General features: G+C 39.2%; 1 protein-coding gene across 1 annotated transcript in view; it reads right to left on the bottom strand.

Annotated features, from left to right (window-relative positions):
• The window catches only part of SEL1L2 (SEL1L2 adaptor subunit of ERAD E3 ligase), a 78462-nt gene that overhangs the window by 38327 nt on the left and 17996 nt on the right, over positions 1-22139 (bottom strand). Inside the window, exons 3-4 of the mRNA XM_037812254.1 lie at positions 13188-13290; positions 8386-8548 (exon numbers count right to left, since the gene is read on the bottom strand). Coding sequence (XP_037668182.1) covers positions 8386-8548; positions 13188-13237 — 213 coding nt within the window. The 5' untranslated portion in view covers positions 13238-13290. The remainder of the gene's footprint in view (positions 1-8385; positions 8549-13187; positions 13291-22139) is intronic.

Here is a 22139-nt window from a genome sequence, read left to right as displayed (position 1 = left end):
TGCTAGAGACTTCCAAGGGAGCAGGCTCCTGTTGACACCTTGATTTTGGACTTGCAGCTTCCAGAACTGTGGGAGGATAACTTTCTGTTGTTTTAAGCCTCCTGGTTTGTGATAACTTGTTTTAGGAAACGAATACATCTCCCAAGGTGGTTAGTCACTGTTGTTTTTAAGCATCATTATGAATTCATGGATTAAATCTATATGAGGTGTTTCAATCCACTGTAATCATTATTCATTTTGGGGTTTGATTGTCCCATCTTTAATCAGTGGGAGCCTATTTGAGTTGGTCCCTTAATCCTTTGGTCATGATGTGGTATTTTCTGATAGCTTCCTCACTCTCAGGAATGACAATATGCTTCAGGAAATTCTTGTACATTTCTTGCTTCACATCAGGAATTTTCCAAGGATCTGGGTCCCTTTAAGTGGGAGAGGACTTCCGTTTTTCACTTTAAGCATAATTTCTTTTTTGTGGAGAGGAGGAAGGTTAATGTCTAAATATAACTTTTGTATTTTTTATCAAACTCATAGATGCACATGAATTAACAATTGCAATTCTAATACTACAAAAGGGCTTATAATATAAAGCACCAGTACCTTGCTCCTCTCCAGTCCACTTGTTATTCCTCTCTTCATAGACAGCTACTCTTACTTACTTTATCTGATTTTTTTCCCTAATAATGATCACCATTACGAATCCAGATAAGTTGCTACTACTTGCTGTTACTTAATTTCTATGTTTTATACACTCTCTATAGATTTGCTATATGACAGATGATGGCTTCAAGCCATTTACATCACTCTCCCACTTTTTTTCATTCTTCCTCCTCTAAATAGAATCATTGCACTATTTTTGTCAGAATATAATTTTAAAAGTCTGTTTTGGTGTTCCTAACATTTGCTTCTTATTTGGAGCTTTATAATTCCTGTCACTATTCTTAGAAGTTCATCCCACACATTTATGCATGCCAGTGGTAAGATGCCTTTCTCTCCATCCTCCATATTAAAAGCAATCTGAACTTAGCAATTCAACTTAATAGTTGATGAAGTTTTTGAGTAGCACAGGGTCATGGGCTACAGAGTACTGCTAGAGACCTGCTTTACCATGACATCAATCCTTTGGCCATGGTTGTTCATGTACCATTATCAAACCCACATTTCTATTTTTTCACCTGGTGCACGAGACTATCACATGTGATTTTGTTAAAAGCCTCCCTGTTTTAGTTTGCTAAAGTTTCCAGAATGCAATATACCAGAAAAGGGTTGGCTTTTAAAATGGGGATTTATTAACCTACAAGCTTACAGTTCTGAGGCCGTGAAAATGTCCAAATCAAAGCATCACACTCCCTAAAATCAAGACACAGTAACATCTAATAATCCAGTCAAAACAGAAATGAAAATCTCTCAAAACTTTTATATAATTTCAAGGACAAAGAATTGTTTTACTTTTTAAACTAGGAATTGACTGCAGAGTTCTGTTCCCCAAAGCATAATAGCTCTAACATGTGGCTTATAAGTATAAATTGTGCAATTTACTTAATCTATAAACTGAAAATTTAAAAATATCTTTTTAATTGTGCCCATTCCTCTTTAGTCTCAAAGATTCCCCTTTTAGGAAAGTTGACCATAAAGGCTGTTACTACATATGGAAGGCATCTGAAATCCTGGCTCTCCTCTAATCCTTTAATGTATCTTTAAAATGGCTAAATTGACTCTTTTGAAGGATATCTGTAGCCAATATTAGATTTTTATTTTCTTGCAACTCTTGGCAAATTTTGATTCTGCTCAATTTGGAATCTGGTTTAGTTATGTAAAAACTTTGACAGTAAACAAATATACTGACCTTTATATAAGAAAGAAAAGATACTGTTCTGTTCAGTTGAGCTTGTATTTTAGGGTGCTTTCACCAACAATGTGTCATTTTGTGCAGTGCTTAGTCCAGCTTTTCACCTGCTCCTCCTGGAGAAATCTGTGAGGTCATTAATTTGTGAAGTAGATTGTTTGAGGGGTAAATTTCCATTCTGCGAATGGAGAGGGGAGCTTTCCTCTGTATAAAGCTCACTCTAGAAGTAAAGACTAAACCCATGATTTTACCAGCCTTAGATAACTAGCCCACAGGGTATGCCCACCACAATGGGTGGTTCTGAATTAATTCCCTGAAAAAATCAACTTCCATTTTGTTTATTGCACTGCTTAAATAGCAGGGCATTAAAGCGAGTCAAAAGATGCTATGGGCTGTCATGCGGTGAATATACTAATTATAGCAAGCACTGTCCTATTCCTTTACACTTGGGCTTTGTAACCTAACAACTTTACAATAATCAATTTTTAATCTTTGGTCTATTCCTGAGATAAGGGTGAGATGAAACAAGATGTATTATTGAATGATTAAATCTTAATTCAGAAAAGAGAAATACTACAAATTGAAAAAGGAACTACCTAATAGTGATGACTTTGATGATGCTTTCAGTCAATTTTAAAGGTCGAGTTCTGTAAATTAGATTTGTTTATAAAGACTTAATTCTGCACTCAATCATAGTGCATTGGTTTCTAAGGAAGTATTATAGTAGCTGGGATTTGAATGGAAAAAGTTAAGTGTAAAGGAAGTTTTATTATATATCAAAGCAAATTACTCAGGTTCCATAATAATTTAAAAATTGAATATTCCTCCTTTACTTTTTGTATAAAGAATTACTATTAAAGGAGAAAAAATGGTAAGCAATTTCCCCTTTAATTATTGAAAGCATCTGTGATCATTACTTGTAGCTCAAATTGCATACCAAACAAAAGTGTGAATCAACCCTAATGAACAACTCAGATACTGTCTGTCCCCTTAATACAAAGAGGCTTAACATCAAGAGGAAATTCTCTGCACAGATAATCCTAAAATTTTCAAAGTGACCATTAGGTTGATACTAAAAATGATTTTTTTTTTGCAGTAGTATTTAAATGAAGAATATGTGGAATCTTTGCCACTGAGATAGAATTATTCTAGAATCATAAAGCATGGTAAAACATGCAGTCAGATCCTTTCTCCTTTTTATATTGATCATGGTTAGTTTTATATAATAGAGTGAATTTTCTTGTGATTCATAGAAAAACTATTCAGAGCTATGTAACCAAGGATGTACATGTAACTAAGTTAAATAATATGTTTTTCTGTTATCAAAAGTAATACATTCCTGCAAATGGAAAATTTGGAGGAACAAACAGAAAAGTATTTAAGGAAGGAAAAGAGTAGCCACAAGTAGTACTACCATACAATATGGATGATCCATTTCTAGATTCTTAAAGCAAATGAAGTTCAACCCTGCCTTCTTGTGTGGTGAATTAACTGGAAAATTTCCTATTGAAAACAGTTCTTTGGTATCAAGAAAAGAGCGAGTCTTGCTAATTCTGAATTTCTGCCTCCTGGACAAGAATCAGAGGAGTGAAAAACACCTAATTTATCCACCATCCACCTGATAATATCTTACAAGACGTCCTCTAGGGTGTGCCACATTTTGTTTGAAATTTCCTCAATTTCCACCATTCTCCATGAGAACTGCTTCATTAATTGATAGTTCTCATTATTCGTAAGGTGCAGATTCTTTGAAAATCAATTCAAAGGACCTTGTTCATAACCTTAATTGCTTTTGTAGCCCTGTGCTGGTTTGAATCTGTTATGTACCCCATAAAAAGACTATGTTCTTTTAATCCACTCTTCTGGGGGCAGACTTATTGTGGGATTTTTTGATTAGGTTGTTTCTGTGGAGATTTGACCCACCTATTTGTGGGTGGGACTTTTTGATTAGATTATTTCCATTGAGATGTGATCCCGTCCATTCAAGGTTGGTCTTAATTAGTTTATTGACACCCTCTATGAGAGGATAAAAGGCAGAGACATTTTGAAGAGAGCTCAGAGATGCTTAAACAGAAAATGCCCCAGAGACATTTTGGAGACAGCTGTTGAAACCAGAACTGGGAGAGAAGCTAAGAGATGAAATCCAGAGTTTGCCCCAGAGAAACTGAGAGAGGATCCCAAGACACTTAAGAGAGAAATCTAGGAGAAACAAGCAAAGATGCACAGGAGTTGAGGGAGAGAAACCAAGACAGAAGCCCAGAGATATTTTGGAGATATTTTGGAGAAAGCCAAGGAAACCAGAAGCTAACCCTGGGAGAGGCCCAGCAAACTCCAGCCATGTATCTTCCCATGTGACAGAGGAACCCCACATGCCATCAGCCTTTCTTCAGAGAAGATATTGTCCTATTGATGCCTTACCTGGGACATTTTCATGACCTTAGAACTGTAAATTTGTGAACTAATAAACCTCCATTGTAAAAGTGAATCCATTTCTGGTATTTTGCATACCAGCAGCTTTAGCAAACCGGAATAAGCCCTTTCCGGAATATCTTTCAGTTTATTTGGATTTTTGTGAGATGCACCATTTGAGTCCCACAAAAAGAGATAATTTTGCCTCTTTTCCTCCAGCCAGCTTCCCTTTGTATGTAGCCTGAAAATGCATTTCTTGCCCTGACACACTCAATGCCATTTTCTAATAGTAATTCATGTCTTGTTTGTTTATTTTCCCTTGTTAATTCAGTTCTCTACTAAAGCTCTGGCACTTCAGACTTCTCTCATCAATTATATTCCAGTATTTATGATTGTTCTTCCCCTTTTCCCCAGACCTAGGTGTTCTCAACCTCTGTCTCTCTCTCTTTCTCCCTCATTATCATTCTCAGTCCCTATTTCTAGCTTCTTTAGCCACATTTCTGTTGCTAAACATCGTCCTTGCAATTCCCAGTGATATTTCCTAAGTTAATGCAGGCCCTGTATCCGGCTGGCACAACCAACCAGAGAAGAGAGGTGGTCACCTGGCAGCCCTGATAGTGCTATGATCACTGTGTCCTGTGGCCAGCCTGGGCCCAGTAACAAATATACTGACCTAAACACTGTGTGTGACATGGATTCCCTTCAGCAATTGTTCTTTGTGCAAGGAAATACATGGGTGATATTAAAAAATCTCAGAATAGAATCCAGCTGTAGATTTGGAGCAGGGTCCTGGAGGCTCCCTGCTCATCAAGATGGTAAGGCTTTGGTTGCTAGTTCATAGGGACATCTGGGGATGGTCTGAGTGAGGAATCAGGGTGTCCTAGATGGCAGGAAGGGCATAAGAAAGGCTTGGGGCAGAGATATTTCTAGAAACAAATATTGTTGCATTTCAGTATTTTAATACACAGAATGATTGAATCTTGTGTGCTGGGTCAATGCCAGCCTTTTTGGGTGATAAGTTTGTCTGTTCCCATTCACATTGTGTCTTCTGATCCTATTTGAGACCATGCAATTTTACTAGACAGATATTATTTCCATTTTACAGATGAGGAAATTGAGACTCAGAGAAGGCAGATCAAAGGGGCCAGTGTTAGAGCTGAGATGTAGAGTCAGGGCCAACTGATCCCAAAGACAAAGCTGCTGTGACTAAAATTGTTCTTCAATGTTGTTCGATAATTAAAATGTTCTTAACATTTGCTAAGGGCTCTTGCAGAAACTATTTAGTTCTTACAGCAGTCTTGTGAAATAGTATGGATATTATCAATCCTCTTTTCAGGTTTGGGGAACCTAAGGTTTGGAGAAGTAACTTTTTCATGGATACCAAAGAATGAACAAAAGATGGAAGAGCCATTAGATTGTAGAATCTGGATTCACACAAAGTCAAACCTTCTGATTCTGGAACCCATGCTTTACTACCATACTATACCACCCTGAAAAATGTAACTGCATATTCTTCAAACACTGGCCCAGCAACGCATGCCTTTTTCTACAAAATGGCTTTGCTAAACACGTGGCTTTCGGTTATACGCTCAGAGTTGTTCCTCCTGGCATTGGTTAGCACTCAACCTATCACATTCTCCCGTCAGATTCTCCTTAACCAATGGCAAGCCATTGAGGCTGGTCTGTGGTCATGCAATAGAACCACACCAACTGGGGTATGTGGAATGAAAAACTGACTTGCATTCTAAAATCTATGTGTTTTATGTACCACTCATGCTAATTTGGAATTTCTTGGAGTAATATTTTGGCCTTTAAGTAAATGCTTTATTTAAATACAGACAATTAAATCTTTGTTGTCTTCATCCAATATTCTGGACTGAGTACAAATGTCATATCTTCCTGGGCGCTTTCCCCACCTGCCCCAGGCAGAGCCAGTCAGGCCCTCTTTCATGCCTAAAGCACTTTATTCATATCTTAACTGTAATCCCCCTAAATCATGCAGCAATTAATTACTTTTTTATATTTAAGATTGACCCATAAGGACTTTGATATATTAATCGTTTCCTCCTCATCAACCTAGATTAGGTTTGGCCCATGATTGGTGCTGAAGAAACAGTGTTAACAGAAATAATTATTAACTCTACCACTAAAAAATAGAACACATGTTTGCTAATTCAGAAAGGAATTAGGTGATGTCATTTTTAGTGGTGGAAGTGATAACATTTGATCTTCCTTGAAACTTTTTGTATTTGGTTAGCCAAATAGGGGGAATGAGGATTTGAGAATTCGCTCACGTTTTTATAGTATTTACAAATCCATTTATTAAATTATTATATATATAGTTGCAAAAAATTCCCTGAGGTAAAACCATTAAATATACAACAATTTAAATAAGAGCCTGTGGATATTTAAAATGGTGATTGTTGATCTGTATATATTTATATGGAAAGATGTCTATGATATTACTAAGTGAATAAAGAGCAGGTTAGGAAACAGCAATTAAAGTATAATCTCATAGGAAAAGTTCTTGAAGAATAATATTGGGAGTAATAATGATATTTATATCCTTTCTTTATAATGAATGATTGCGATGTTCCAGGTATGGAACTAAGTGCCTTCACATATTATTTTAATCCTCACAAAAATGACATTAATTTGTTCATAGTCAATTAATTCAGCATTCAACTTATAGTCCTTGTCCTAGGCACTGTGCTAAATGTTAGCGTGATGGACCAGAAAGACATACTACCCAGTGCTTATCATTATCCTAGCTTTACAGATGAAAATTAGAGGGGTTGCCCCACTCATCGGGGGTCTTTCCAGGCCCAGCTAAACCTATAGACTCACAAGACTCCCACAGGCTACATTTGCCACCATTTATTCAGGCGGAATTAGCGTGGGAACAAGAGTTTGCCAACAGGGCAGCATGAGGCTTTCTTGTCTGCGGGAGTCCTTGCAGCAGCTCACACAGCCATCCAGGGACCACCTTTTGGGGTCCCTCAGATGATAGCTCAGATGCAAGGAGAGGACATCCACATTGGCAGGTGGAAAGAATCACCACCAGATATTTATAGTTCATTATAGTTTCTCCCAGTCTAAAGACTGATAACTGTTTTTATCATAGCAATGCTAGCTAGAAACACAGTTGACATTTTATCCCTATCAGGCTACCAGGAAAACGGAACTAGAAAACGAACCAAAGGTCACATTCTCATGCAGAAGAAGGGGGAAAGTTTTTTATCCAATAAGCAAGTGGCAGAGTGAATTCAAACTTAGGTGCCTCGGACTCCAAAGCCTAATATCTGCACTTTATTTGATAATAACAGAAATGAGGTCTGGGTGGAAAGCTTTTAGATAACCTTTACTTTCTTCACACTTTTCTGAATTATCAGACTATTTTTGTAATGAGCATGAATTTCTTTTGTAATCAGAAAAATTGTTTTCATTAAAAAGCCTGTAGCAACATGAAAAGATGCTTTTGCAAGAACATTAAGTGAAAACAGCTAGAAGCAAAATGATATGTGCACCTGCATTGCAATTAAGGCCAGTGAGCAATAGAGATGCACAAAGAAGCCAACCAAAAACACACACAGTCCTAACAGTGGTTGATTAAGAATGATTGGCTTGAGAAGGGTTGTTGTTTTTTATTTTTTCCTATCTTCCAGATTTCCTATGAAACAGTTATGTTATTCTCAGAATAAAATGAAATGCATTTATTAAAACAGAAAAGGAAATATATTTAGTTCATAGAATATTTGAAATGTGAAAAACAGGGAACACATCATCCTAAGATAACAGTTTAGTTCTATTTTTTGTTTTTGTATAGATGGATACATTTTATATAAAATTTAACTATAGTAAGGGTTCAGAGGTCTCAAATTGTCTCAAAACACACACGAATGTGGGTGATAGAAAGGTGGATTAGATATCAGTTCTCTTCCAGTCCTGAAAGTCACACATGGGGCTGGAATTCACCAGAGGCCCCAGCTGCATACTATTTCAGTGTAATATGGTAACCACTCTGGGACTGGGATAATGCAGAGTGTGGGAATACTATGCTTCAGCTCTTTTCACATGTTGTCTATAGTTATTTCAGGATGTGACTATTTAAGGTTTCATTTTCTTTCAAAACTCACGTTTTGGGCTTTACACGATCCTTCTTTGGCCAAAGACTCATACAATTGGATTGCTGCTGTTATGTTTTGCATGCCAAAATTCCCAAATAGCAAAGCATCAGCCATTTTCTCCATAGCTTTCAAATTTCCCATGTCAGCTGCTTTGGCAAATAGTGAGTAGGCCCTGTTTAACGAATACAAAATTGGAAGTTTGATTTTCAAAAATGAAATTTTCTGCTCCTTCCTCACACTACTTTCTAACAAGTACGAACCAGTTGGCATTGCTATTAATAATACAGTTTAGCTGAAATCCATTACAGTAGAATTTTTCATCCCCACATCCATTTCAGATTATAATTTCAAATATATCTGATAGTGAAGTTATTAAAATGGAGAAATATATAGGCTACATCATGTTTCAAGCTTATATACCAAGTAAAATGAAAAACTGAAGCTCTTGTCCTGAATTCTCTAAGTCACCTCTATTATTTATGAATATTTATATATCTAAAAGTTTTATAAAATTAATTCTGAAATACACAACAATAATAATCAAAACTGGAAAGTCAAATCTAGAAAGTTACTATCATGAGAAAAAAGGTCCCTTCATATGCCACAATAATTTTCTAGAATAGAATATATTCTTGAACACAACAAAGTTATTAGTTAAGGTTTGACACAGTGTCTGGTACAGAGTAAGCACTCAATATATTTAACTATTATAATTATTGCTTAGATTCTAGTTTTATAGCATGGCAATTATTCTCCTGTAATTGATGTAAAAATTTAATGATTACAAACATGGATGTTGTTGGGGTTTGAATCATGTCCCCCACAAAAAGCATGTTCAGGTCCCAACCCTTGGTCCTGTGGGTGTGAACCCATTTGTAAATAGGACCTTTTAAGATGTTAGTAGTTAAGGTGTGCCCAAACTGAAGTCCTTTTAAGCAAAGGAAGTTGGATGTGGAAAGAGAAGCCACGGGGGCAGCCAGAAGGTGGAAGTCAACAGAACCCAGAACAGAAAGGAGAAGCCGCCGTGTGCATTGTCATGTGATGGAAATGCTGAGAACCCCAGAGATTGTTGGCCAATCAGAAGATACTGACCTGGGAGGAAGAAGCCTTCTAATCTCTGGAACTGTGAGCCAATAAATTCCTGCTGTTAAGCCAACCCATTAAATGGTGTTGGTTTTAGCAGCTATGAGATTAAGACAGATGCCATAGGATTGACTTACACTCCATTTTCTGACTGCTGGCCAGAAGTCTTCTGGACCCGATCTGCATATCAAGCAGTGATGGAGAGCCTTGCAAGGCCAAAACATGTCCGAGAGAGAGAGTACTTTGGGGATTTATTTTTACTCTTCTAACTTCCTTTTTGGTTTCAGTAAGACCAGAAAGCATTAATCTCCACCTATGACCTTGACTCAAGTACAGAAAAAAGCACACAAATCTACCATTGCTACCAACACAGAAGGGTTAGGAGACAGCTCTATGTACACCCTCCTATTCATGCTGAAGCTAAAATAAGTTGCTTGGACAAAGCCTGGGGCATAACAAGCTGGACAAGAATGAAGTCAGATTGAGTCACATATAGACAGGCATTAGGGTCCTGGATTACAGAACTGGAGGTGAATGCTCTATTGGAACAGGAAGATGTTGAACTGGACACAAGGAGGTCAAGCAAGAAATTAATCATGGCCAAAGCAAGTTTAAATTCTGGGGGTTAGAGGGTAAACAATAAGATAGAAGCTCTCAAAGTTCAATGAAGGCAAATATCTGGCATCCAAGGGTTAGGCATTTAGAAGTGAGGCTGACCTCTGGGTAAAGATGCACTTGAGCACTTCTGTCACATGCCTGGCTGCTGTAGCCACATAGCCTGCTGGGACAAGAAGGTAATAACAAGGACCAGGGCACAGAAACCTGGTGGGCTGCAGGGGCCTCTGGTCCCAGGGCACAGCAACGGGCTGCAGGACAAATCCTTCTCGGTGTCTTTGATTCCAAGGGAGGGGTGGGCACCTGCTTCCCCTGTCAGGGTCATCCAAGGTGATATAAGGGATACTAGGAGCAGGATCCCAGACTTGAGTAAATTGCTGATGGTTTAGGTAGGAATAAGATCTGGGCTGTAGTCCCTAAGAGGGGCAATGTGGTAGAAAATGGGCAGCAGAGAAAGATCCCAAAAAGAAAGTTATTCAGTGTATTAATCATCATTAAAGGATCTGGCATTAGATGCTAAGGTGGGTTCTGGGGGTGGTTCGGAAAATGCTTCTCTAGGGCCCATCAGGAACTTGACGTGGGGCAGCAGCTAATCTCCAAAACTTCTTTGCCTGTGGGGAGAGATTCTTAATGGAGGACCAACTCTGGCTGTCACTGAGTCTTCCTGACACATTTGCTTACCACCTATACTTTTGAAAGCACTGGCTTGTTCCACAATTTTCTTCACTTATCCATAAGAAGAGGCTGAATGAATGAATGAATGAATTGGCCTAGAACATCAATCTGGGTGAGCCAAAAGGACTACTATCACCTCTCTCTGTGCACCCCACCCTTGGGAATGGTGAAGGAGGGAATAGGATGGAGGAATGGATGAGAGTGAAATGATTCCCCTTTGGTCAGGAGGCGGTACACTCATTTTTCTCTCCCCAACCAGAACCTTATGTATTATATATGCAAATGGATTATGGGAGAAAGATCCATCCTAATAATGCAACAGACTTCATCTAGCTTGCCCACAAACTCCTGGGATCTCCTGCCATGAGCAGATTCCGTTCTAGTTCTCCATGGCTACAAACTCAGAAGGGTTAGGAGTCTCCACTTTATGTACCCTCTGATGTATCCATGCTGCTGCCTAAACAAGCTGCTCTTCTGTCAGCCTTGGACCAGGGCGGGAGCATGATGGGCTGAGCAAGAGTAGCCTGAGACTGAAGGACCCCCAGGTAGGCATCCGGGTTCCCACTGCGGGTTGGTCTGCTACCAAGCATGGGTTTTCTCCCCATTCTGTAAGTCAAATAGGAAAGCTCCTTTCATGGTTAAGTAGATAGTTACTTGGGAGCCACTATGAGTGATCTTATCCCATCAGGCTGCAATGAGGGTCCCCCTGACTTGATGGGGCACTCCTGGTGGTCCCCTCATCTCCCTGAACACCTGCTATAGACAGAGCCACTCTAAATCTCAGGGATGAGTCCCTTCTCCAGTATCCTCTCATCTAGCTAGACTGGGTTGAGTGTTCCTGTTTCTACTCATCCCCTCAGTGGGTGCCTTAGTGAGCTGACCTCCTTGATGGGTGGGCTGGATTGTATTTTGGGGGTCTGACTTAACCCTCTCCTCATTGTGAGAGCCCCCAGGAGTGCTCAACATGGGGCCCTGGTTGTGCTGGGGATGGTTTCCTTCAGTCTTATGAAGAGCTTATGATTCAACTTCTGGAGAGAGACCCAAGAGGAGTTGATTGGAATTTCTCTGGATACTGCTTGTTCCCCAGCCCAGTTTTCCATACAATTTAGTGGAAATAGCCCAGTTTACGGAGTTAGAATTTCTGGATTTGAATCCTAGCTCCCTCACTTCCTTCTTCTTGCCACTTTGGAAAAATTACAGAATCTTTTTGACCCTCCAATTCCTCCTCTATGATTTGGGGATTGAACCCATGTCCCATGGTATCAATATGTGAGCAATGAATAACGTTACACACATAACGTGCCTACAACAATAAAGCACAAAGTAGACGCTGGGTAAATGGAAGTTGTTGATATTGTTGCAACAAGGTTGAGTGCTCCCTCATCCTCTACACCGTTATGCTCTTCTTGGAGGTTCAGGTTTTAAGAAGGAATTCATGGACTGGTCTGCTGCTTGTCTGTGCTGACTTCCACAGCTCCAGATGCTTCCCTGAGGCTGATGTGCCTGTTCTGTGCAAAAACAAGGAATGTCTTGTTGGGGCTCAGGGCCCATTGTTTCTATTATTGGTTCAAGACACCCTTGCTTTCTTCTCCACACGCCTTCCACTTTCCCATTAGAGGGCTAGAGATACAAATAACAAACACTTATTTCCTGGTTACTATGTGTCCAGTCCTGTGCTCAGAGCTGAATTTGTATTAAACAGGGTTACAAGAGGTTAAGTAACTTGTCCAAGATCGCAAAGCTAGAAAACGGTAGCATTAGGATTTGATCACAAGGGTTTAACTAGAGACTTGAGAGATCACCTCAAGTTGTACCCCTTTCCTGGGGAGAGGAGATATTTCTGTTACCCTTCTCCCTTGAGGCAAGGTAAACAAGTGAAAAGAAAGACACTGGACTTGCAGTGAGAACATGTGACCATTGGTGATCTACCAGCTGTATATCTGTGGTCACCTCCCGGTAACATCTTTGAATCCCTCTTCTCAGTTTCTTAAAGGGGAAAAATGAGGCTCTCCTTACATCATAAGACTGTCCTGGGAATAAAATGGAATCACATATATGAAAGTTCTTTGAAAACCATACAGTACTGTACAAATGCTGTAAAAAAATCATTCTAAAATAGCCTCCCCTTTAATTCAGATAATATATATTTCATTCATTTGAGATATCTAATAAATTAAATTCAAAACAATATTTTTGCTTGAATTCTCAGATCAGTGCCTTGGTTCTCCATTTCACTTAATGGGTAGGAACCGTGATTTCACATACTGTTTTTATGATTGTTTAGGCTAGCTAATCTTGTAGGATTCTTTAAACACCGTTTGAGCCTTCTAAAAATATAGCTTATGGGAAAATGTTATCCCAATAAGCTTTTCTTGACAAACTAAATTTTGGACTCCCCTTTCTTTTTACCTGGCTAAGGTAACTGATTAAAGACTTACTCTGCTTTTTGCTTTTGGCTTTTAGCCTGCTGGAGAATCTTGGTGCCCATCTTAAATAGCTCATCTCCTTCATCCGTGAAATTTTTCTTTGCTTGCTTCTTTACTATTTATGTACAAACAAGGGAAGATAAAAAGAACAACATTATTTCTGTTTCATATTTTAAAAACAGTGTGTTGGCATAATGAGTTGTCACGTGAGTTTGGGTTTTGCTCTACCTAACTTTCTTTACCTCTGTATTTCAAGAAGAATACCTTGCCTTTTCAGGGCTTCCGCAGGTCAGAAGGCAGACGCTGCCCCCCAAAGTACCCTCTTCCTGTCTTTTATAAAAATGTATGGAGGGATGGGGAGGCAGAGGAATACCTCTAAGCATATAAGGAAGAGAGGATGTTCCCAACCTGGGAAAGGGGTGTAAGTTAGCCAGTTCTGCAAGGTTCTGTGAGCAGAAAGCAGGAAGCAAGGCCTTGGAGCAAAGGGGTTGGCAGGTGTACCCCAGAGGCAGGATTTGAGGCACTAAGCTCTCAGCCCTGGCTGGCAGTGACTCCTTTTTATAAACAGGGCCCATCCATCTCAGAGCCATCAGATTCCATAGAACATTAAGGCATGTGCACCAAGCATCTCAGAGATGTCAAGTGTGCACCTAGGAATGAAGGGAGATATCTCCAAAAGTTTGTTCTCCAGGCTCCCTCACCGTCCCCCAGATCCTTTCCAAGACCTTGGGGAAGACATACAGAGACAGTACCAGTAATGACTGGCCTTGTGGGATGGGGGATCAGAGTCAATTTCATATTTAAAGGAAACAAAAAAAAGGAGTTTTACTTGCTATAACAATGATATTTCTCAAACATTTAGGTAATGCTTCACAATATTCAAAACATCATCAGCAAGGTTTCTAAGGCTGACTCTTCCTATAACCAGCTTTCCCCAGTGACATTTCTGATTGGTGAACCAAGCCTGAAGTCATTTCAAAAGAGAGGCATTAGGGCATCTGATGCCTCACTAACAAGATCCCAGAGAACTTTAAGTGGCCCTAGTTTTCCTTCTTCCTGGCAAGCTATCAGAGTTATCCACTTTCTTTTTTGAATTAAAAAAAATTAACTTGAAAGCCGATTTACAGTAAGATCTCACTATTTGAAATAATTAGAATAAGCAAACTCATAGAGTCAGATTCTAGAACATAGGTTACCAGGGGATAGGGTGGGGATAAGGAATGGGAAGGTAAGGCTTAAAATCTACAGGGTTCCTAGTTGGAGTGATAGGAATTTTTGGTAATGGATGGTGGTGATGTTAGCATGACATTGTGAATGTAATTAACAGCACTAAAATATATATCTGAATGTGATTAAAAGGGGAAACATTAGAGTGTATAATATAGCAACAAAAGTTTTTTAAAAATTTGTGGAGCTGCATTACACAGTGAACCCCAGTTAAACCACGGATTATAGTTAATAGTACAATTATAAAAATGTGCTTTCATGAATTGTAACAGATATTCCACAGCAGTGCAAGGTGTTAATAATAGGGGGAGTATATGTGAATCCTGTATTTTATGCATGATTGTTCTGTAAACCCACAATGTCTCTAATGAAGAAAACAAAAGCCCCCAAAAGGCAATTTATAAGTATTCTGCATGATTTAAGTTATCCAATCAATTTAGTAACACTGGACAATTTTAGCATCTAATTTCTCCTTTGGTTTATATTATCTAGACTCACAAATTAAAGGAGGGAAAGACTAATGGGAAAAACCTACTAATCTGTGTTTGGAACAGCAATGGCTCCTATTAACATGCTTTAAGAGAAACAGGATAGATTTCTAAAGGTTGATCCTGCATGCATATACATATGAGAAATGATTTATGGCTACAGATTTCTACCCCTGGCTTTGACTTTTATTTGTAAATTCTTTTTTGGTTTCCCAGATGTACTGAAATATGAATTTCCTTTTCTATAAGAGGGCTCAATTATCAGATAAATGTATCTTGATACTTTATTTCCATCTTCTGGTTTAACACTTTGCAAATCTGGGGAATGTAGGGTCAGGAAATGATTTGAGACCATTCCCGACTTGCCTTTATGAGTCTGGGGTCCTCCAAATGCCTGATCGGTGGACACCTGTTCTTTGCTAATGGAGACCCTCACTGAGATGCTAAAAAGTGTTGGGGCTGAGCCTCAGAAATAAAAGAAAGCAAAGCAGGTGTGCTAGAGCACTATTAAAAACAGCAGAAAGTGTGGGAAGTGTTCCAACTAGGTGAATTTATATGTTGCAGTTTGTCAGTGCTAGTCATAATTTGCAGAGAGTACTTGACATTTTGCAACTTCCTCAATCTTATTATCATTATTTCATATCTAACTGGAATGTTCACTCTGGGTTGCATGGGAAAGTTGCCTCTTCTCCTGGTGGGAGGGGATGCACCCAGACTCAACTTCTCAGTGGTTACCTTCCAAATGCAGGAGAGACTTATTTTCCAGAGCACCCAAGGTCTCCAGAGGTGCTGGACAATTGACTTCCCTGGCAGCTGGATGTCCAACTAGCCCACCTCTGACAAGGCCACTTTCTCATGGTTGCACTAAGGTAGTATAGCAGGTAAACCTCCCATGTGTCCAGCAATCCCTGGACCCAGCTCGCCTTTCTGTGGGATGATGGAAGAATTGGGAAACTATGCCTTCCCTTGCTGACCTTTGGATTGTAAAGTTTTGTGATTGTGTCTATTCCTCAATCCATACCACGTGGCATTGTGGAATTCATGTAGAATCCTTGTGTTCAATAATGACTAGAAGCAAATCTTTTCAACAGAAAGGGCCCACTTGCTAGTTTCAGATACTAGCAAGAAAGAGGAATGCTGGGGAGAACTTGTTCTCTCATTCATTTACTTGTTCATTCATTCAGTACTTATTGAACACCTACCATATGTTAGATACAGTGCTAGAAGTGATTAAAAAGAAGATGGAGAGAATGCCTCAGCCTGGCAGTGGAGCCAGACAAGTTCACAGAAGATTACAATGCCATGTGGAAGGCACTATAAATAAGGCACTGTGGGAATACAAGAGGATTCTTTGTTTGCAAGCAACAGAAACTGAATCTGGCTGACTTAAGCAAAAGAGACTTATTGGGAGGCTGTGGAGGGCTCACAGAATCATTGGGATAGGGTAGGTTCCCAAGCATTTCTGGAGGCAGAGAGACTGATGCCACCACTGGGGTGGGCCGGAGCTCAATCCTTTAAGGACCTCTCTCCTTTGCTTCAGATTGAGTCCATGAAGGATGTGTCTGAGAGGCCTAGAGAGGGAGGAAAGTCCTGTCCTCAAAAGGAAATGGAGATGGTTACAAAGGTGAAATGCATGATGGAAACCCCCAAGCAATGACAGCTACCACTGCAGGCAGCTTACTATGATGAAGAGAGATAAAGGAATCGTCACAGATGATGTGATGTTTCAGAAAGCTCTTAAAAGGTGAGTATGGATTTGTCAGGCTAAGGTGAAAATGGCACTCCATTTGGAGGAAACCGTTTATACAAATGAGCCATGAGGATGAAACCCCTCCGGCAGTGATGGGGGCAGTGTGGCTTGAATGAAGAGGGCAGGAGTGAAATGGCTGGTCATGCTTCAGGGTGGCTGTGGAAGGAAGTGCACCAATGGGAGAAGAGGGAGTGCGAGGAGGGACGAGAGGTCATTGCACAGAGAAAGGCAGGTTTGCTAGGAGAAAGAGAACAGGAGTGGACGGAAGGCGGCTCTGATTAGAGACAACTAATTTAGAGTTTGAAATCATGTTGATGAAATATTTCTGCCCATGGGTGAAAGAGTAAGTGGCTGAGGAGAAATAGAGGCAAACACGATTGGAATTGAGGAGGTCTAGGAAATCAGGCAAGGTCTTCAGCGTGGTTGTTTAACCCCACATGGTGGTGGCCTGTTCTGTTGACTGACTGAGGTGGGAATGTATCAGCAGAGCCCTGGGCCTGTGGGAAGAGAGCAGTGCCCGAGCAATTCACTCTTCAAAGTTCTAAACATCTCCTGAAACTCTGTTTTGGCTGGGTTCCTTCCCTTCCCTTATCCTGTATTCCTCACTCCCTTATTTGTCTCATCTGAGAAATCACTTGCCCAACAATCTCCACCTCAGGCTCTCCTTCTAGGGAACCCAGCCTAAAAAGGGGGAACTGTTGCACTTAGGAAATTATTTGAAAGATCAATTGGGGTAGAGGGTGAAAAGTTAAGACAACAAAGAGATTGCTAAACTGCTCCGAAACAGAAAATGATGGGAATTTTGAATTCCTCCTGGAGATAAAATTGCAGGGGAATGAGGAGGGAGAGAAGAGCTTGCAATTTGAATATGAGGTGGGACCACAACTTGGCTGTGAAATTTCTGCAGCAGGGAAGGTGGTCCAAGGACATTTCAAGAATAGGAACGTCTGCAATTGTTTGTATTACTGCAATGGAAACTATGTCTTCTGTCCCATTTCCCCAAATGTAAAATCTACTTTTCTATAAGTGCTCTTATGTTCTCTCACTTGCTTGCTCTGTGTGTGTGTGCATGTGTGTTTGTGTGTTTGGGAAATTATGGAAGGGGCTCAGTTTCACCTCTGAATCAATAAGTGCAGAAGTGTAGAGCCAAGGAGACTATCAGAAAATAACACCCCTGTTCCTTTGCTTAGACTGGGCTCCATGCTGGAGAGAACATGCTCTTCCCTGGGGCTGTGAACTAATCTTACATTGATTGCAGAGGGCTGGGAGGCCCCAGGCAACCCAGGCATTTTATAAGCACACAAGTGTTTATATAATTAATTCCCTCCAAGGGACTTTCAGGAGTTTTGTGATGGAATTGATGTGGCTTTAGATATGTATAAAACCACTCTATTCTTTGTCACTGAGGTTTCAACAAGAGAGTTCAATAGACTTAAGACAGATCCTGAATTGGCAAAAAGAAAGAAAAAAAATGGCCATTTCCGATAAAAGGTAATTTAATCATTATTTTTTCCCATTGTGTTATCCCATTGCGCGACCAAATTGCTCAGACAAAACAACAAGCATTATCTTGGCCACAACTTGTGAAGACAGGAATGACATGTTTCCTCTAGCAGGCAACACAAGTCTCCACTATTCTCAGAACTTTATATGTGGTCATGTGCTTGGAAGACCATAAATAATAATGTCCAAGGTCCCATTTAAAAAAATTCTTTCTTACCACAAATTCTAAAATCTTAACATTTAAATAAATAAATAAATACCATCTAAAAGTAAAAGGGAAAAATAATATTCATTATTTTGAATGTCAAGATGTATTTATGTCATGACCACATAAAGGGTTATTGAGAGTTAAAAGAACTGTCAATTGAGCTGGAAGATGAATATCTTCTAATCTAACTAAAAGTCAGGTGCTTTCACCATTAAAATAACAGAAAGAGATAAAAATGGGAAAATCTTTTCTTGCCTACAAGATACTGCATCCTTCTTGTCTAATTTCAGTTGTATTTAATATAAACCAACTCCAGCTTCTAATTTACTGAATAATGCATCAGAAGTGTTCTTCACATTTGCCCTTAGTGTGTGCCAAGAAGATATAATCCCAGAGAAAGAGGGAGAATAACGATCCATTACTAAAAATAACATTCCATCCAAGAAAGAATGACTCAGCAAAGGATTTAGTCAGAAAACGATGCAATCACCTCAAATACACTTGCATAAGAGCACAGATATTTACAGTAATCAAGTTTACTTTGTCCCTAGATCATTCTTTCTTTCTTTCTTGTTTTTTTTTTTTTTTCCCAATTTTCTTTCATTAAAGCAGTTGTAGGTTTAGAGAAAAATCTTGTGGAAGGTACAAGAGTTCCTATGTAGTCCCCTGCCCACAGTTTTCCCTATTATTAACATTGGTACCTTTGTTACAAGAGATGAAAAAAATATTATTGTAATTATATTATTGGCTATGTAGTATTGACTCTAGTCTACAGTTTATATTAGAGTTCACTCTAATACAGAGTTTCAAGGATTTTTAAAATTTTAATTCTGGTAATACAGCCTAAAATTTCCCGTTTTAACCACTTTCAAGGATACAATTCATTGGTGTTAATTATATTCACAATGTTTTGCTACCATCACCACCATCAATTTCCAAAACATTTCCATCATCCCAAACAGACACTTTATACTAGTTAAGCACTAACTCCCCATTCCCCACCCGCACTCCTATTCCCGGTAACCTTTATTCTAATTTCAGGCTCTATACATTTGCATATCCTAACTATTTCATATGCGGCCCAGATCATTCTTATCTACATAAATACCTCCAGTGGTATTGCTAGGAAGTGGTAGACAAATTGTATTATAAGTAAACATTTTCCTGTTCAAATATTGGCTAAGCAAAAATTTAAATAATAGAGATACTGACTTACAAGATTTGATTAAATAATCTCTTAATTTAGTAAAAGAATTATGTTTTATAAGAAGACAAGAGAGGAATCAAAACCAACATATATTATGTTATAATGGAAGCTAACATTTATTAACACTCAGTAGGTCCTAGGCAACTTTCAGTGCTTTGTATTTAATTTTCTCACTGACTCTAAGAGGATGGGACTATTGTCATTCCCATTTTACAGATGAGGCAATGTAGTGACAGAGAGTTTGAGTTGAAAAACCCCTGAAACTAGGTCTCTCAGTTCCCATCCTTGATGCTGGGAACACAGTGTTATTCTTTGTTATTCCTTGTAAAAACACATTGCAATTAAGTTTCTTAGTTCCTGGCTATGCTGATAAGACAGTTAAATGTTAATCTTTCCCAATCTTTCTGTCAATCAACGTGAACAAAAAACAGACTTCCAAGCCTTGACCAAATGACCAATTATCTCTAGAAAAAATGTTTATATTTTAGTCACATCAAAGCAATTTTTTTATTTTTATTAGAGAATGTGTGGGTTTATAGAACAATCATGCATAAAATTCAGGATTTCCATGCACCACCCCACCACCGACACTTGAATTATTGTGGAAAATTTGTTCGTTGACATTAACGTTTTTGGTTTTTTTTTTTGTATTTCTACTATTTTTAACAGTAGTTATGTTTGTTACAATTTATGGAAAGGTTATTAAAGTAGTACTATAACTGCTGTCCATATTTTATGTAGAGGTATGTTTTCCTCATATTCCTGACCTATTCTTTTTTTTTCATGCTTGTCTTTATTTTATTACTCATCTACTCATATACTGGATAAAGGGGTGTCAGTCACAAGGTTTTTACAATCAGTGGTCAAAGATGAAAGCTGTATAGTTATACAATCATTATCAAAGATCAAAGCTACTGGATTACAGTTCAACTGTTTCAGGCACTTCCTTCTGTCTATTCCATTACACTAGCAACTAAAAAGAAACACTCATACAATAATTCAGTAGTCATAATCAATTACTAAATCCTTATTTCTCAGCTACACCTCCTCCCTCTCATTTGATCTTTCTCTCAATCTTCAGGGATACCTGGGCAATGGCTATTTAACTTCTTCATGCTGGAAAGGGGTGTTGACACATCCAAGCAATTTTGTTAACCCAAATGGAACTAGATTGTACTCCCTAATCTTTCTCATTTTCTCATTTCCCAAAGAATCCCTGTTTTTCCTTTGTTCCTCCCTAGCTTTCTTCAATCCCAATAATGCATATAAATGAAGTTCTTGCAACCCTTTGGGGAGACAGATTTGAGACTGGGACATTCCCCCTCTCTGCTGGCTATTAAGTCACTTTCCTTTGCAACAAAACCGGTGTGACGAGTCATTCTGGTCTTGCTGGGCAAGGACTCAAGACCCACAGTGTCTCCCTGCAGAGTGACCTGCCCAAGGTCATACAGTTGTTATTCAGAAGACCAGTGGTCAAATCTAGACGGTCCAGTTCCACGGTGTGCCGGTTTGAATGTATTATGTCCCCCAGAAAAAGCCATATTCTTTGATGCAATCTTGTGGGGCAGACGTGATAGTGGGGATTAAGTTGGAACATTTGGATTAGGTTGCTGGCATGGAGATGCGCTCCACCCAACTGTAGATGATAACTGATGGGATATTTCCATGGAGGCATGGCCCCACCCATTCAGGGTGGGCCTTGATCAGTGGAGCCATATAAACATGCTGACTCAAAGAGAAGGAACTCAGTGCAGCTGTGAGTGACGTTTTGAAAAGGAGCAAGCTTGCTAGAGAGGAATGTCCTGGGAGAAAACCATTTTGAAACCAGAACTTTGGAGCAGATGCCAGGCACGTGCCTTCCTAGCTAACAGAGGTTTTCCGGACGCCATTTGCCATCCTCCAGTGAAGGTACCTGATTACTGATGTGTTACCTGGGACACTTTCTGGCCTTAAGACTGTAACTGTATAGCCAAATAAACCCCCTTTTTATAAAAGCCAATCCATCTATGGTGTTTTGCATTCCGCAGCATTAGCAAACTAAAACACACAGTTTGAGCTGTACCACTGTGTGACACTGCCTCTCAGAGATACACAACATGCTGCATTCACATAATAGGTCAACACAAAGTTAAATATCAGTTGATGGAAATTTTGAAAAACAGATCCATAAATATGGTTTTGTTTTTACATGTTTATTGAAATTTGTTATAAGTATTTTAAACAATGGATTGTTTATGTAGAGTATCATGTATCATAATCAGGTATCATGTATGCCCTTGTGGAGAATTTGTATTTCATGTAAATCATTATTGCCATTACATGAGTCATAGTCCTTTTTATTTTGACTATTTTCTGATGGAAATCTGTATAAAAAGTATACTATATATTCTTCTACCTAATCTCATCTTGATGCATCATCATGCACACTGGACAGTACCCAGCCCGGTTGGTCTGGATGTGATCATATAAGAGACTGTGCCTGTGGGAGGCCTTGGCGACAGGACGACCTGCTACAATGAACGGGAGCAGAAGAGAGCAGGGAAAGATGGTGACGTGCTGTGGCTCTTGGGGGAGGGGGGGC

Source organism: Choloepus didactylus, chromosome 19 (assembly GCF_015220235.1).
Source record: "Choloepus didactylus isolate mChoDid1 chromosome 19, mChoDid1.pri, whole genome shotgun sequence".
Classification (NCBI taxonomy): Eukaryota; Metazoa; Chordata; class Mammalia; order Pilosa; family Megalonychidae; genus Choloepus; species Choloepus didactylus.
Note: the sequence above shows the minus strand (reverse complement) of the source record. Positions and strands in the feature narration are given on the sequence as shown.